At 46.9% G+C, this 17,640-nt stretch overlaps 1 protein-coding gene across 5 annotated transcripts in view; it reads right to left on the bottom strand.

The window, feature by feature from the left end:
• The window catches only part of Tbcd (tubulin folding cofactor D), a 156,773-nt gene that overhangs the window by 108,127 nt on the left and 31,006 nt on the right, over nt 1–17,640 (bottom strand). For all 5 annotated transcript variants that reach the window (XM_063268238.1, XM_006247861.5, XM_063268237.1 and 2 more), the window contains exons 8-13: nt 11,978–12,023; nt 9,413–9,545; nt 6,552–6,694; nt 5,255–5,315; nt 4,242–4,316; nt 720–814 (exon numbers count right to left, since the gene is read on the bottom strand). In XM_063268238.1, coding sequence (XP_063124308.1) covers nt 720–814; nt 4,242–4,316; nt 5,255–5,315; nt 6,552–6,694; nt 9,413–9,545; nt 11,978–12,023 — 553 coding nt within the window. The remainder of the gene's footprint in view (nt 1–719; nt 815–4,241; nt 4,317–5,254; nt 5,316–6,551; nt 6,695–9,412; nt 9,546–11,977; nt 12,024–17,640) is intronic.

Raw genomic sequence — 17,640 nt, 5'->3', positions numbered from 1 at the left:
TATAATTTATAACAGTAGCAGAATCATAGTTTTGTAGTAGCACCAAAATTATTTTATGGCTGGGGGTTATCACAACATGAGGAATTATATTAAAGTTAGGCAGCATTAGAAAGGTTGAGAACCACTGCTCTAGACAAAAGCCACACCCTGCACAATCTCCATAGCACACTCTTTACTCCTTTCCCTTCCACACACAAGGCAAGACCTCCAGCCACTAACAAGAACAGTCCCCGCCAACCAGATGATGGCACATGGCCATAGCCTTGCTAGTCTCTGACTCCACCTCAGCAGGACCTTACAGCTAGCCTGGGTTCATGCTCTTTCTGCTCATGCTACACTGTGTCCCCTAACTTTCAGCTCAGTTCCACTGCTGCCACAGCTATGTCAACCATCAAGACAGTACAGCTTCATGTGCTCTCAATGGGTGATGGCTCCCCTCAAGAGTGACAGAGACAAGAGTCTAGAGACAGGAAATTCAAATATTACCAGGGTCCATGACCCTCCAAATCATCACACAGGATTTATACAGCCATGCAGTTACAATAGGCTAAAGAGGTAATTAGTACATTATAAAGGCTAACATGAGAAGGAAGCCTAAGAAATATGCATATACCATGGCCTTCCACAGAAGCACTGGTGTCCACAGATAGCCGCACCGAGGAACCCCACCAAGTTTCAGTAGCCCTGAGAATGCAGATCCATGCATTTCAGTTACTTACCCTCTGAGAGTCTCGATGGCAGCAACAGGCCTCGTCTACCCAGCTCTGCCAGTGCCAGACATCCACCATGCCATGCCTTATCTGTCTCCTGAAAGCTGAAACCAGAGTTCTACAGTCAACTCCAAATTTAAAGCCCACAATTTTGCAAGAAACACAGTTGGCTCATATTTCTGGGCCCATGAGCCTTACTAAAACTATGTTACTTCTTGGCTAGACAAATAAGACACTCTAACCCAATATGAACACAACTGCCACATCAATGCTACTCTTTACAACACCTAATAATAACAAAAGGATTTGGGTCAATGCAAGACCAGTCCAGAAGATATGTTCTTCTAGCTGGGCTGCCTTCTCTGGCTTCAGTAGGAGAGGATGCACTTAGCCTTACAGAGACTTGAAACGCCAGAGTAGGGGGGGTTCCCAGGGTGGGTCCCCACCTGCTCAGAGAAGAAGGGGAGAGGGAAGGATTGTGGGGGCAGGGGCTGGAAGGGGGGCAGTGAACAAGACGTAAAATGAATAAAAAAAAAAGACCAGACCAGAGACATTCAACCATCTACAACATCAAGCCAAGTCACCTGCCTGTGATGGTGTCCTGCCACTATGACCACAATGCTCCAGCCTCTGCCTATTCTCATCAGACAGCAGAGTCAACAGAGATTCTACCCAACTCAGAGGACATTAATAGAAAAGAAACAGGTGGATGCCTTTAAATGGTGACCACTGTTACTTGAGTGTTCACATTCAAGTTTACAAAACTGATAAAATAAAATGGTCACTGTGTCACGTGCCTCTAATCCCCTGGGAAGAAAAGACAGGAAGGGAAGAAGTTTAAGCTTAGACTGCTAAGATATATGTGATCCCAATGAAAGAAAGAAAGGAGGGAGGGAGGGAGGGAAGGAGGAAGGGGGGAGGGGGGGACTCAAACATCTTTATCAAAGGCGTGGAGGTGTCAAGTTTGGCTATGTTCCCAGGCTGACTGTAAACTTGTAGGCTCAAGTAATCCTCCAACCTCAACCTTCCAAGTAACCGGGACTACAAGAACCCAATTTTGCACCCAACTAAATTGGGTCTCACAAGTAACATTTTATATTTAAAATCAATGTACCTATATACTCAAAAGTTCTCTTCAGGGTGTGTCCTATGGTTATTACAATGTGAGTGACTGTTCTCAGACTGGTCAGGGCTGCTCTGAGGTTTCTGTATTTTGTTGCCAACATAAACATGGAAATGCACATCACAAAAAAGCAAATCAAATGACACGCTTTTACCTATTCTGGCTGAATTTGAAAGTTTAAAAAAAAATGTTTAGGAAAATCATCACTAAACTGTATGGTCAACAGCCACTTTGCACACAAACTATTAAGAGAGGAAGAAGTCACTAATATATTTGAAATGGACACCACAGGCCTTCTGTCAGATACAGCTGTCCTCCCACTCACCACAACTGGTATGACTCACTCATAATTACAATTTTTTAAAGTGCCAGATGTCTTACCAGGTGTCTGCTCAGAGGCTTTGTAATCATTTCAAATCTTGGAGGGTTTGTTTTATTAGTTGAGACAGAGTCTCCTGGAGTGCAGGCTGGCCTCAAGCTCACTATGCTTACTATGTAGTTGAGGCTGGCCTTAAACTCTTTATTCTCCTACCTCTAAGCTCAAGCGCTGGTATCTGATTCCATTTCCAAATATCCATCTTTTTTTCCATTTCTAAATCGTTATGTCTCTCAGGATTTCAAATGGGGAGAGAGAGATGGTTCCTCAGACTTTTCATGAAGATTCATCATCATGGTGAACTTGATACAGTATCGACACAATAATGACTCAAATGTATCATTTCTAAACTACAAGAGTATCACTATGGCTTCAGGCAGTTGGACCTGGAAAGCTGCTATCAGCACTACAGATTCATGTCTGATGAAGCCCAGCCTTTGATACAACAGGGGCTTAGAAAGAAACTGTGGCCAAGTGCTCCAGGCAAGCCATTATCTCAAATCTAAGCCTAGGTTTCCATGCCTAGGGATCCAGAGAGAGAAAGCACGCAATGCTGGGATGCAGGCAATGGGCTGGAGGAAGCGGCTGGGAGACTCTGCACAGACTCGATATCCTGACCATCAGGATACTTGCCCCACAATGGACTAAGGATTCAAAAGCAGTAACACATTTCCTCCTTCCAGAACACAGACACAAAAACAGGATACACTTTTGTATCTGCCATCTATTAAAACAGACCCATAAGATTAAATGAGCTAGGGTCCAACATTAAACCAAGACTACAAGCCAGGAGAAGAAAACTGAGTCTGGAGAAGCTGTACACACTAGAACCCTGCAGCACTCCAAAGAGAATGGGCTCGGGATGCCAGGGAAACTGGAGGCAAGAAAATGTATAAAAAAGTTGGGGAGGAGGGGCACCTGGATGAAAAGTTCTAAGTAACCAGAGGGAATATGCAGAAACATTCCAAGGGGGATGGAGAAAACAGTGCCTGAAACACAGGGAAGGCTTGAAAATGATGGCATCCCAGCCCTTCCTAAATGTGCCAGCACAAAGCCCAGGGAGAGCATCCATTCCATGACTTCCAGGGAGGAGCTCCAGGCACAAGGTCTAAAACAATCTACAGCGCCTTGAGAAAAGAAGCTCTGCTCATTGTCTTCTCTCCACACTCTACAAAGCAGTAAGAATGTTTTCTGCTCGTACTTCCACTACAGACTGCTGCCATGTGAAAACCGTCTCTGACACACACTCTCCTCAAATGCAAACTGTCACTAAGCAGCCTGAGGCAAGATGAAAGGCCCGATTCAGAAGCAGGTGTACTTTGGGCTGTTGGTGGGCCATCTCTAAAGACACAAGGACCAAGTGTTGGAGGGCTCAAAGTGATAAGTGATGATAACAGACTTCCTGCCAGCCTGTCACAGCCACACAGAATAGCAGGCCCAGAACAGTAGGCAACAAGTGGCCATGCAAACTGTAGGATAAGGCCTATGGCCCCTCACTTCCAAAGCCCAGAAAGAAACTATCACACCCATAGGGACAATCACTGGCAAGGGAACAAAACCAGTGTTCCTGTCTATGAGTCCACAATACCAGTCTAAGGCCCCAGGACTATACCTACCCACATGCCATCATATACACACACCATTTGTGTCCAGAAAGGCTACACGTCAGTTCATTACAATACAACTCAAAATCCAGGCCTGTCACTCAAGAGTCTCAGTAACCACTGGGGCTAGCAGCAACTATGAGTCATGTATCCAGAGAGTCCCCTCATTTTAAGAAGCTTTGCTACTCACAGTAAGGCCTAAAACCTTCACTTGAAGATGAAGACCTTCATTTGCATGGGTTCAACACTGACTTTCTCTCTTTCTAAAGGTTTCAGATATATAATGATATTGAAACAACCTATCGGATAACTGAAATTGTCAAATTTAACTTAACAAGGAAAAATTAGATTTTGGGGTTCTAATAAATAGCTCAATTGATACACAAGAACAAAAGGCTGCAGGTTTGCCTTTGAGAGTGATAACCCACCTGAAACAGTCCAACACGGACCCCACCACATCATCTGCCAGCTCTCTGGGAAGCCTTCCAGCCATCCTACCAATTCTGAAAGAGAAAAGCAAGAGTCCATCAGCTGTACATGACCACCTTGAGTAAGTTTCCTATTAACCCAGAGTAGGACAAGCCTCAAACATGGCCCAGCAACCAACCGTGCCCAGGACACAGCAGGTGATTCCTTAGGCATGTGAATAGGTACGTGGTCACCTTTCTGCACAATAATCTGTCTGGACACTGAGCTCATTAGTGATAAGAACCCCTGAGTACTACTAGACAGATGCACAAACTCCAACCTTGGCCCCTCACTGACCTAGACTTGCACTTCCACAAAGGATAGCCCAGGCTCTGCACAGAGGGAAGCCTGAGGCCTGAAGTCAGGCCCAAGAGAAGGATCCTTCCAGCTGTCTCACTGTGCATGCCTTAGTCTATCCCTCCCAGCAGGAAAGACTGGGCCCAAATACATCTACTGTTGGCATAAATACAAATTCCCATGGCAGTCCACTTCGCTTGTGATGCCAGGGAAACCTGTGAGCAAGAAACAGCACTGCCTCACTTTACAGTTACCACACAGAGTCTCTTCAACAACCTAAACATCTAATTTCTATTAATCAACTATTGATAATATTGGCCTCACACCACTTTAGGAAGCCTAGAACTTAACCTCAGTATTTATTTATTTATTTATTTATTTAGGCAAGATATCACTATGTAGCTCTGCTGGCCTGGAACTGGAACTTCATATAGATCTAGCCGGCCTTGAACTCAGAGTAATCTGTCTGCCCCTGCCTCCCAAGTGCTGGGATTAAAGGCATGTATACAGGCAATAATTATCTTCAAGTGTACATTATAGGAGACAATAGTTCTATCAGTTGAGAATCTACAAAGTATTTACAACTCTTAAAACCCACATAAAGTTTCTTAAGGAATGAAGAGGCGACACCTGCCCCTCGCCTCTGCCCCTCAGCACCCAGGGCATCCATACATACCCTTTAGCTGCAGACCACCGCACTATCGTGTCCTTGTCCTTCAGCCCAACCAGCAGTTGCTCTGCAAGAACCAGGACACAAAGAACCATCAACCTGGATGAAATATTAGTCCTTTTGCTTATAAATAAACTATCCCACCAATCCTACACTTCGCTATGTAGGAATGCACTGTAGAACTGTGTGTTCTATGTATGTCAAAGAAGACATAGTGTTGAGAAATCTTAATTTCAGCCAGCCACAGGTTACACTTGCCCATAACCTCAGTCCCTGAGAAGCTGAGGCAGGAGAACCTCTTCAAAGCACTTTGGAAATTCCAGCACTCAGGAGGCAAAGGCAGGCAGATTTCAACTGAGTTCCAGGCCAGTCTGGTCTACACAGAGTTCCAGGCCAGGTAAAGCTACACAGTGAGACCCTATCTATGAAAAATAAGTCTTTATTGTATTTTTTTTTTCACATTAGTGGAGGAATGGGTATGATGTGGGCATGCCACTGCATGAATGTGGAGAGGAGAGGACAACTTCTATGAACTGGTTCTCTTCCTCTACAACATAAATCCCAGGAATCAAACCTGAGTTGTCAAGTTTGGTCCCTTTAACCTCTGAGCCATCTCACATGCCCAAGAGGTCTTATTTTTATCTTAAATGCTATCTTCGGTATATGAGCATATTGTCTTCATGTATGTATACGTACCATGTGCATGACGGGTACCTGCAGAGGCAGGAGGGGTCAGATCCCCTAGAACCCGAGTTACAGATGACTGTGAGCTATCTTATAGGTGCTAGGAACCAAACCAGCTAGAGTTCTAAACAGCTGAGCTATCTCTTCAATCTTGGACCTTAAATTTAATTACAATGACTGCTTTAATCACAGAGAAGGGCATTTCTTCTAACAAGTGGAGCCAACCCGATAGGACAATCAGGAAGGAACAGATACCTCCCCAGGCAAAGGCCTCTCTCTGTTAGCCAATAGAAGGGGCGGTCAAAAGAAACAAACATCTGAGAAGGCCTCCACAGAGAAAAATGAGATTTTGGGGGGGACCAGCACAGAGGTGGTCAGAAGGTTATCCCAGGTCACACATCCCTGCAAGCCCAGTATGGTCCCAATGTTGGCCAGAGGGAAGACTCCAGAAGAACTGACATGAATAGAGCTAACATGTTGGCATGGATATACAGCTACAGGGTTGGGTGGGAAGAAACAAGTCAGCAGCCCTGAGTGTAAAGCAGCCTGCCTACGGCAAGCCCAGACTATACTACAGAGGGAGGCGTGCATGCATCTGCTACAGGTAGGCTCCACTTACCTATCACAGTTTCCACCCCCTCTGGGACATCATAGTCTTCATCACCATCAGAGGTCAAACTATCAGACAGCAGCTTCTGTTCACTCTTACCCGGAGCACGGAGCTGCAGGTTGGCAGCCAAAGACCGACAGCCACGCTGATACCTGTGCAGAACAAAACCATCTCAAGTTGGTAGATTCAACCTGGCCCTAAAAATAAAGTTTTTGGTAACTGGTATCATCAAGTTAGCATCCCTCAGAATCATACATGATGCCTGCGGAAATCTCACTCCATACAAACCTCAAAGAAAGCCAACCTAGGCCAGGCACATGCCCTGATTCTACAGAAACTTCCACAGCAAAGCTTCACTGCAGAAGGCAATGCAAAGCCTGACCATACGGTGCACATGAAAGATATCAGGGCCTCACCCTGTCCACAAGCAAGTGGCTGCCTTCACCAGCTGCTTGGCTTTCTGGCCTCAGACCAGACCACAGGGCCTATATTTTACCTGTAGGCCAACTACAGCTCTGAACAGGTCTCCCACTTGCCTGGGAACAAGAAAAGGAGTGCCAAGAAAACCCAACTCATGGTCACCACTACACTGTCACCTTGATTCAAGTCTTGACCCCCAGCCTTGACCAAGAGTCAAGACTCCTAAGAGTCAGCTAGAGTAACCAAAGCTCACCTCCAAAGTGAATTCAAGAGGCAAGTAGCTTCTGCCTGGTCCTCTACCCTGTGAAGAGCCCCATGTGGACCAAGACAGGGTGCTTCCCTCCCAAACAGAAAATCATGTGCACCACCTTCACCTCTGCCCCACAGGCACTGTCAAGACTGCAACATAAACACGGCACAAAAGTGCAAGCAGTCACTGTGTGAAGCGCTACACAGATCACTAGAGAGGCACCAGCTACTGAAAAAGAACACAAAACTCACACAGTCTCCTGCACACCCTGAGTAACTCCCACAATGAGAAAGTACAAGATAGGACCCAAGAAGACCAGGGAAAGCAGCATGGAGAATGCAGAGCTCAGGGGATGTTGGGGTCACTGGTAAGTGAGACCAGTAGATCAGAAGCTCCCGCTCTCATGTAAGATCCACAGGAGAAGCGAAACATGTCCTGCAGAAGGCAGCTGCAGCCTCAGAGAAAACTGAAATAACCTGACTAACAAAACTAAAGCCAAGACCAGACAGGAAAGTGGATGCACCTAGCACTCACAGCCTATGAGGTCCAAACTGCAACACGTGCAATGGGAAAAACCTGTAGAAAGTAGCCTAGGAAATGTAACAAGAACCGAAAAATAAAAGCGATAAAAAGAGGAACTGGGCATGGTAACACATGCTGCCCTCCCAGCACTTTGAGATGGAAGCAGGAAATCAGGAGTTCAAGGCCAGTCTGGGTTATGCATAAGTGGGGAGGGAAAAATCTGAAGGGAAAAAAATGGAAGAGAAAACAAATACTAGGAAGAGGGTGAATTTAAAATTCAATCATTAGCCAGCACTCGCTTCTTTGATCCCAGCACTTGGAAGGCTGAGACAGGGGGAACTCTGTGAGTTCAAGGCTAGCCTATTCTACAAAGCAGGTTCCAGGATAGCCAGGGCTACATAGAGTGACTGTCTCAAACAAAACAAAACAAAAATTCAGTCATATTTTGGTTTGGTTTGATTGTTTTTGAGCAACAGGGTCTTCCTATATATAGCTCTAGTAGGCCTAGAATTCACCATGTAGAAGAGACCAGCCTTGAACTTTCCTCCTGCCTCACATGGTGACAGGATCAGGAGTGTGTGTCAGCATGCCTAGCAAAACCTAATTCTACTAATGATTACCGAATTATATGTGATAAAAAAAAATATAGACTAAATTAATTTTCCTTAGGTTAAGGTTCCCTGTACTACCTGTGAGTATTAATTGAACACATCTGGTATAGGTCTCTGACAGCACCTCCGAACACATAAACCAGATCTAGTACAGGCAAGTCTTGTCCAATCAGCCGACTGCCTCGGCAAAACAGAAGGCTGCCTCTCCAACCTGCCAGCCTCTAACCAGATCACCTTCTAGGTCTTGGGTTTCACTGGCTTCCACACTGTGTCCACATCCTACTGGCTTTGTTTCTTTGGAAAATTTCCTTGATGTTTTGATAATAAATTGCTAGAACATAGCCTACAAAATGACCTAGACTGAAGTGTGTACTGAACATGTGAGGGATATTTCAGTAAGACATCTCTAAATCATAGCATATTTCTTTGGGATTTGCTACACACTGGAAAACGTTTTAACTAAACTTAATTCTTCCCAAATCACACACATTAATAATTGAATGCAGCTCAGTAGCACAACACTTGCATTAAGCCCTGGGTTTAAGCTCCAGGACAACAAAAATGATATTAACAGCACCAACAGCAACATCGGCAGCACCTTCCAGACATGGTAGCACAGGCCTAGAATCTCAGCACTTAAGACTGAGGCAGGAAGAGTGCAAATTCAAGGCTACCCTGGGCTACACAGCAAGGCTCTGTCTCAAAAGGAAAAAAGACTGCTCTGTGAGGACATTAGAAGAGTCTGTGTCCACCAGCAGAAAAGAGATGTCTGAAGAATAAACCTTCAACAGTGAGGTAGGTTTTCTCGCAGAGAAAGCCAGAACCAACCAGGGGCAGGTGCGACAGAGCGGCACCTTAGGGAAAAGGTTCTCCAGCTCCACTCTAGCTTCAGCTACTCTAACTGAAGACACTGAGTCAGAAAATAGCCAAAAGGAAAACCACTCCCCCTTCGAAACCAGAAACACTCAGACACCAAAGGGAAAATGAAAGCAGAAGACAGTGTTTGGTCTTCAGCCTACACAGCCCCCTCCTCCTGGGAAAACAGCAAGGTCCTAAGCCTGACTTACCTCCACGTGGCCACCTTTGGCTTCAGGAAAGTCAGCCCCAGCCTCTGGACAAGCTTCACACCAAGCTTCCGCAGTAAGGTGTGACTGCTCTCAGGGAGTCTACATCCATCAAGGCACTGGAGCACAGTGTTGGCTGCGGATGAGAACATGCGACTTGATGTGTCAGGAGGCAGCTTCCCTGAAACACATTGATCCCACAGGCCCAGGACTGCGGCAGATAAACCACACTGAATTCCTGAGTCCTGGCCACAGGACCCCTTTCCTCCCCGGGTTATCTGCCAAGAACAGCTAATATGAAGCCTATTTATTGTCCTCACCATGCAGCAAAAAGTAGAAAAGGCCCAGAGCACAGGGAAAGCCATCTTGCTGCAAGCCTGATATAAGGCATGAGAGACACAGGGACAAGTGTGGGCAAAAGAGATCATTCAAGTGAACCGGTGCTGCTAACTCAGCACTGTGCTGGAATGGAGGCAATGGTGGGGCAGGAGACTGACCCAAGAGAGCATAATGAGATCTCCTGCATGAGACCCTGGGTTACAAGGCCATTCAGGGAGTAAGGTGGGGCAGAAGAATATGATCATGGCATTCTGGAGACAAAACTAAAGCCTAGGACAGGATCATAGAGCTAGGTCTCAGAGATGGAACATGGACTAGGATAGTCAGATTAATTAATTAGATGAGCTAGCCTAAGCTAGGTTTCTGGGTGACAGCCTAAGCTAGGCCTATTCTCTTATTCATTATTCTTCCTCTGGCAGGTCCAAGAAAGCCCACTACAAAGAGGGAATGAAGTAATGGGAAGGAGATGTAAAGTGATGGAGGAGGAAGAGGAGACAGTGGGAGGAAGGTGAGGGAGAAAGAGGAAGGTGAGGGAGAGGGAGGAAGGTGAGGAGAGGGAGGAAGGTGAGGAGAGGGAGGAAAGTGAGGAGAGGGAGGAAGGTGAGGGAGAGAGAGGAAGGTGAGGGAGAGAGAGGAAGGTGAGGGAGAGAGAGGAAGGTGAGGAGAGGGAGGAAGGTGAGGAGAGGGAGGAAGGTGAGGAGAGGGAGGAAGGTGAGGGAGAGGGAAGAAGGTGAGGAAAGGGAGGAAGGTGAGGGAGAGAGAGGAAGGTGAGGGAGAGGGAGGAAGGTGAGGGAGAGGGAAGAAGGTGAGGAGAGGGAGGAAGGTGAGGGAGAGAGAGGAAGGTGAGGGAGAGGGAGGAAGGTGAGGAGAGGGAGGAAGGTGAGGAGAGGGAGGAAGGTGAGGGAGAGGGAGGAAGGTGAGGCAGAGGGGAGGAAGGTGAGGCAGAGGGGAGGAAGGTGAGGCAGAGGGGAGGAAGGTGAGGGAGAGGGAGGAAGGTGAGGGAGAGGGAGGAAGGTGAGGGAGAGGGAGGAAGGTGAGGGAGAGGGAAGAAGGTGAGGAAAGGGAGGAAGGTGAGGGAGAGAGAGGAAGGTGAGGGAGAGGGAGGAAGGTGAGGGAGAGGGAAGAAGGTGAGGAAAGGGAGGAAGGTGAGGGAGAGAGAGGAAGGTGAGGGAGAGGGAGGAAGGTGAGGGAGAGGGAAGAAGGTGAGGAGAGGGAGGAAGGTGAGGGAGAGAGAGGAAGGTGAGGGAGAGGGAGGAAGGTGAGGAGAGGGAGGAAGGTGAGGAGAGGGAGGAAGGTGAGGAGAGGGAGGAAGGTGAGGGAGAGGGAGGAAGGTGAGGCAGAGGGGAGGAAGGTGAGGCAGAGGGGAGGAAGGTGAGGCAGAGGGGAGGAAGGTGAGGCAGAGGGAGGAAGGTGAGGAGAGGGAGGAAGGTGAGGAGAGGGAGGAAGGTGAGGAGAGGGGAGGAAGGTGAGGCAGAGGGGAGGAAGGTGAGGCAGAGGGGAGGAAGGTGAGGCAGAGGGGAGGAAGGTGAGGGAGAGGGAGGAAGGTGAGGAGAGGGAGGAAGGTGAGGAGAGGGAGGAAGGTGAGGCAGAGGGGAGGAAGGTGAGGCAGAGGGGAGGAAGGTGAGGCAGAGGGGAGGAAGGTGAGGCAGAGGGGAGGAAGGTGAGGGAGAGGGAGGAAGGTGAGGGAGAGGGAGGAAGGTGAGGAAATGGGAGGAAGTTGAGGAAGTGGGAGGAAGGTGAGGAAATGGGAGGAAGGTGAGGAAGTGGGAGCGATGTGGTGATAAGAGGGAAGTTGATGATGGAGAGGAGATGAGGTGACAGGTTAAGGAGAACAAGGTAAGGCGGGGAATGAAACAGTGAAGGGTATCAAGAAGAAATGATGGGGTGAGAGGAGACAGGATGAAGTGGAGGGGAAAAAAGCAATGGGGGAATGTCGCACAGGAAAACACCGTTGCTATGGGCTCCCAGGTGACCTAGGACCATGCTTACTATTACCAGGCCCCTCTAGGATTAGGTCGGGGCACTTGGAGTGTTGCAAGACCCAGATCTCACACATTTTCTATATCTCAAATAGGCAGAATAGTTTATTGAAGTTATATGAAAGAACACAAAGTCAAAGAACTATGACAGTGTCCAATGCACAAAGCTACAGGTTCTTAGAGCAGCACACGTTGACTATAAACCCATGAACTCACAGCACAAACATACTCTCCTTCAAATTAATCTTACCATAGGGTAGACAGTCTTCACGTTTTCCATGCTTAAATATTTGAGCCTGAAAAATAGCATGTTTTAAATTCATTTCCAAGTTTAAAACGTACACAAGTTATCAGAACAAACTCTGCAGCTTCCAGAATTTTTGCTGAGCAGACACCAACAGATTCAGTTCGTGATAGAGGAGAGTCTAGAAAAGGGATCTTCTTCTGTCAGGTCCCTTCATAGCAAGAGTACATCAATGGAGTCTAGTCCTCTGAGGAGCTTAGATCCTAACCTGTAGTGTGCAGACTGAACTGGAAAGAAATGAGAAAGTCTCATCAAGAGCTACAGATCAAAGGGTCCACACAAAAGTGAGAAGCCACGGAAGTTTTTTCCTTATTACTCACTACCTTAATCAAACCAGGAGGAGGGTCTTACCCTCCTTAACTCTCACAGAACTGACTTCTACCCCCTGCCACAGTTTACCACTGGATCTAGTTCCTCCCAAGCTCTCCCTCCCTGTCATGGTAGCTGCACACCATGCAGTCTCTGTACACGGTACTATGAATTCATCTGGAGGGCAGCAGGCAAAAAACTATCTGAACTTCACTAGAACTAATTCTCTCTCACTAGCATACTAAAACACTGGTCGTCGCTAGAACACTGGTCCTCCTTCAATTATAACAACGCTTCTGTCAACTCCTGGAATTTGATCTTGACATCCGTACATGTACTGTGAATAGCATGCACCCATATTCACACATATACACACCACATATACACGAATATATATATATGTATGTGTATATATATATATATATATATTTTTTTTTAAGAACTCTAGTTCTCTTCCACTAGAACACTAGCCCTCACTGAACACTGATCCTCACTAGAATTCTCACAGGAACACCAATTTTCTTTCACTAGAACACTGGTACCACACTGATCCCGAACATTTACACAGAGGAAAAACACAAGCAGACATGGTGGTACATGCCTATAATCCTAGCACTTGAGAGACAGAGACAGGAGAATCACCACTAGTTCAAAGCCACCCTGGTCTACACAGCAGGTTCCAAGGAGCCAGAGTTACATAGGAAGAATCCTGTCTCATGAAACAAATGGGCAAGTAAAACATAAGCTTAAACACACAAGCTATAAGCATTTAAAATTGACATAGACACATGGAATGGCATAAAAGAACACATATATATATATGCACCAAATGCAAGACCAGGTCCTATCATCTGCACTGGAGCCTTCCTGTTAGTTCCCACCACCAAACACACACACACACACACACACACACACACACACACACACACACACACACACCCCTTCCCAGCACCACCCAGTGCCTATTAAGAGAACCCACAAAAGTCTGTGATGCTTGTTGGGTCCCCAAACCCCACGGTACTCAGGAGGACACTGGTAGTGACAATGGGGAACCTCATCTGAAAGCTGGGGCACCACAAGGCACAAACTCTAAAATCTATCGAAACAAGGGTTCTACAGTGCAAGCTGTGCCAGGCACTAGAGCAATGGTAGGCCTCTGTCTTATTGGGCAGGACAAAGGAACCCAATTGTTTCAGCTCCCACCTGGGAACTGAGATTAACCAACCACAGACTCAAAATGCTGGCAGTCACAACCCCTTAGCAGAAACCACACTATACTTCTTCTCAACCAACTCAACCCTAGTCTGTAAGTGATCACTCCAGACCCAACGGCATAGACTGCATCACTTTAACGTACTCAACATCAGTGAATGGCCAGCCAGGACATAATCACTTCAGAAATACCATGTCACAGTTTGGAAAGCCATTCCCAAAATGCTTAGTGAGTCAGGATTCATAGAAAGAGAATTCTCTGGACCCCATCACTGCTCCCTTACAAACCTGTATAGGCCTCAGAGAGGTCCAACCAAGGGCAGCCTTGGTTTGGGCAGGCCATAAGGAACCCATCAGTGGGCCCTTGGGCTCTGGGCCTTCCCATTCACTAACTATACCTACCCCACTGAGCGGCCAGTGATGAGAAGCAGCTCAACAGAAGGGAGTGCTCTCCCTCCTCCCCACACACACAATACACTATACACTGTAACCTTGGAGCTGCTCTGGCACCAGGATTAAGAAAGGAGAGAGCATGGTCTGCTGGGTAATCTGACCATCTGGGACAGAGGTTGGCTAGCCCCAAGCCAGTCCAGGTTTGCAAACTGTGAATTCAATTAGTTCAGACTCTGATCATAAGCTCATGGGTGAAAATACGTAAGTTAGATACTTTTCACTTTTAAAAAGTTAGGTTAACATGCTACAGTGAGTATATGAGCAACACAAATTGGACTTGGTGTTTTTTTTTTTCCTCTTTGTTTAAAGGGAAGTCGTAAAGGGGTTGGGGGTCGGGGGACATGGAAGGACTGGGAAGTGAATGAGAATCAATAAAAACATTAAGTTAAAAGAAAAAGTAGGGTCAAGCTTCACATGCATAATCAACCTTTACCTCTAAACTGCTGTGTATCCTGTAACTCCAGAGAACCCTCCCCCCACAGGCTTTAGGGATCACATATTCCCTGCAAAGCAGACCATGGCTGGAAACACAAGGCAGAACAAAATCCAAGGAACAGCCATGGGACTGGCCTCAGTGCACCTTACAGGGCTAGTGCATCCCAGAATCCCCAAAGCACCCCTTCAGGGATGTACCCACCTCCCAAAGGTGCAGGCCGCCCTTGTTCCCTTTCTTAGTCATGGGTAGGGAAAAAAAAAAACCAGAGCCATCTTAAACAAAAGACAACTTACAAAAACAAGAAAACTAAAATGAGCCAGTTTACCTATATTACAAATATACCTGAACATTACAGGCTTCCTATTTTTTATAAAAGCCATTCAGGTTTCAACCAGTTTTCAAAGTAATAGTTAAAAACCCTGACTGTCTTTAGCTTTAAAAAAAATTGCTAAAACAAATGTTCCTAATTTTTCAAAAACCATGAAACACTGTGCCACCAGCTACAGACGACAGTAAGTCAGGGGCACTTTGCCGAGTCACCTCCTCAGCTGTCCAGTTACAGCAGCGCACAGGTCCACTGCTACCCACGTGGCTGCTGAGTGAATACTGGCATATGCTCCCTGTGCAAGATCTAATTAGGAATTGTTCCCTAAGGCCACACTGGGCTCTAACACTGATCAGTGCCTTGCAGTGGATGGGTATTAACAGAGAGGCCCGCAACTTGACAACGTGCACAGAGAGACTTGGAGTACTTGATCCTAAGTGGGATGTCTCTATCAAACGCCTCCCCTCAAGACAGAGAATCAATGTGGGAAGACAGTTAAAGCCAGAGCTGATTTCTGTGTCTTCCAGGTACACACGTATGAATGCACAGAGACTGTGGCAGTATATACAAGACCTGCACAGGTTCAAGCCAAATAAGATCCCATCACTGAGCAGGCGAAGTGGACGCAGTTCCAGCCCTAACCACGAAACTATTTGTAAGTGATACCCGCTGACAAAGAAAAAATTAGTTTTTCCGTAAGGTGTCGCTGGGCACATCAACCACACTTCAGGGCAGGCCCCCATGCCCAGCATGTGGGTTTTGCTGATTTATATGAGCTTTTTGTTCCGTTTTGTGTAAGAATTCCCTGTCTTACTGGTCTTTTGCTTGTTTTTTGTAATGGTTTCCATTTTTGTGTTTTTATGGCAAGTCTTTGGGTTTTGTTTTGAAAAAGAGAACATAAAGGTGGGTAGGTAGGAAACACATCATACATCATATAGTTTACACAGGAGTCATACATTTAAACCATCAACATCTCTCAAGCTGAAATCTGGAGCCTACAGGTAGGGGGCTCAGAAAGTGTCACACATAGTCAGTTCCTGAGCCAGTGGGTAAATAAAGACAGTCTCACCATGTGTGAGACACAAACCACGCCAAAAGAGAAATGAGACCTCAGACATCAATAGCTTGCCCCTCTACAGCCCCCCATCTTGGGGCCGGGGGAGGGGAAGAGGGGGTCAACGTGCAAGACAGCAGGCCAGGTGGGTACAGTGGGTAGATGTCGCCCTGACTCTAGGCACATAGCCATGTAGCAGGCTCCCCAGCAGCAAATGCCCAGTCGGCCTCCTACTATCCCCAACCCCACCACCCCAACACACAAACCAAACAAGCAGCATGGCCCAGAAGACAATCTTTATCTTCATGAGTATAGCACCAGTTCTTTGCACCCTGACCCATTCGAGGAGTTTCAGGTGTCACTCCCAAGGCCGTACAGGTTCTGAGCACACGCTCAGAGAAAATCAGGAAGATACCAACTCTCCTTGAAGCACCCAGGAAAAAAGTTTGACGAAAGGGAACCCTTCCCCTGGGGGGAAAAAATGAATACAGGATTTTTACTTTTTACATAAAAGGCATCTTCACAACATGGAGGAGGTTGGAGTACGAGGACCACAAGTCTATAGCCAGCATGGGCTATACTTCATTGTAAAAATCTTTCTTCATAACACTTCCCCTTTCCAGTGCTGATCAGTGAGAACGTCTCTCAGTTTCAGAGGAACTTGAACAGTCACACTGATTCATACACACACCCCACTTTTGTGGACGCATGAAATAGGAACCAACCTAAAGCCACCTGCTAAAAAGCACAGGCAGCACCAAGGCAATTACACCAACAGTTGGAAAAAACACCTCTTGGCACAGGAGGAGCAACCCTGTCTGTTTTTGTTGTTCTAGAAACTAGCCCAGTGCAAGGTGCAAACAAACGAGTTTCCCAGTAATCATCCTAAACCACCACCACACCTTTCCATTGCTACCCACCCAAGCTAGCTTCCCCTCCCTGGGGCATGCTCTCCAAGCCCTGTAAATCACAGGCTGAAGAGCCACACAGAAGCGAGTTCACCCTGCTGCCAAGCAAGAGGTTCTGGTTTGAGGCTCCCTGAAGGCACTGCCAAATTCAAGCCAAGAACAGCAACTCCACCCCAGGCCCTTGGAGAAAGGTCCTGCACTGGAGCCCAGGTGTGGCTGTCACTGAAATGCCAGGTCTCTAAGAAGCTCACCAATCTGAAACCTTGGGAGCACTCGCTGACCAGCACTAGACCAAGCTCAGAAACCTTAGCATTAAAACGGCAGGTTACCAGAGCACTTTATTACAGATCCTGTTCTGGTCTCTCATGAAGACACTGTTGTACCCATGCCATCAAAATGGGATGCGGCAAACAACAATTCTCCTTGACTTTGTCTTAACACTAAGAAAATTCTCCACATGAAAGGCTTACCAAACCACTGGTAATGGAACTATAAGACCCTTTTAAACATGTCATTCAGGAGATCAAAACCCAGGCAGGAAAAGATTGCCAAAACTCACACAACCACCCCAGGCTGAGGGCCCAAAGCCAGGCTCGCACCTAGGCCAGAGGATCTACCCTCCCCTGCTGCCTTCACCGATGCAAAGGCACCTACAACAGCTCATTCCTGAACCCCTTCCTCCAGCATTGTGGGGGCTCTCTTTCTCAAGAGTAGAGCCTTGAAAATCGAGGTCAAGCACTGCTACTGGCTTATAAAGAATAATGGTGAGAGACATCCTGAAGAACTAGCTGTCTGTCCTAAGAAGAGCAGTAAGCGGGCACTGGAAAGGGAGTGCTCAGATAAGGGGTAGGACCCAGCTCCACGAGCAGCATCCAGGCCAGAGACATCACCTGCCTAACAGGCAGATTGCTG

This window comes from Rattus norvegicus, chromosome 10 (genome assembly GCF_036323735.1).
Source record: "Rattus norvegicus strain BN/NHsdMcwi chromosome 10, GRCr8, whole genome shotgun sequence".
NCBI lineage: Eukaryota > Metazoa > Chordata > Mammalia > Rodentia > Muridae > Rattus > Rattus norvegicus.
The sequence above is the reverse complement of the archived record's forward strand: the minus strand, read 5'-3'. Positions and strand labels throughout refer to the sequence as shown.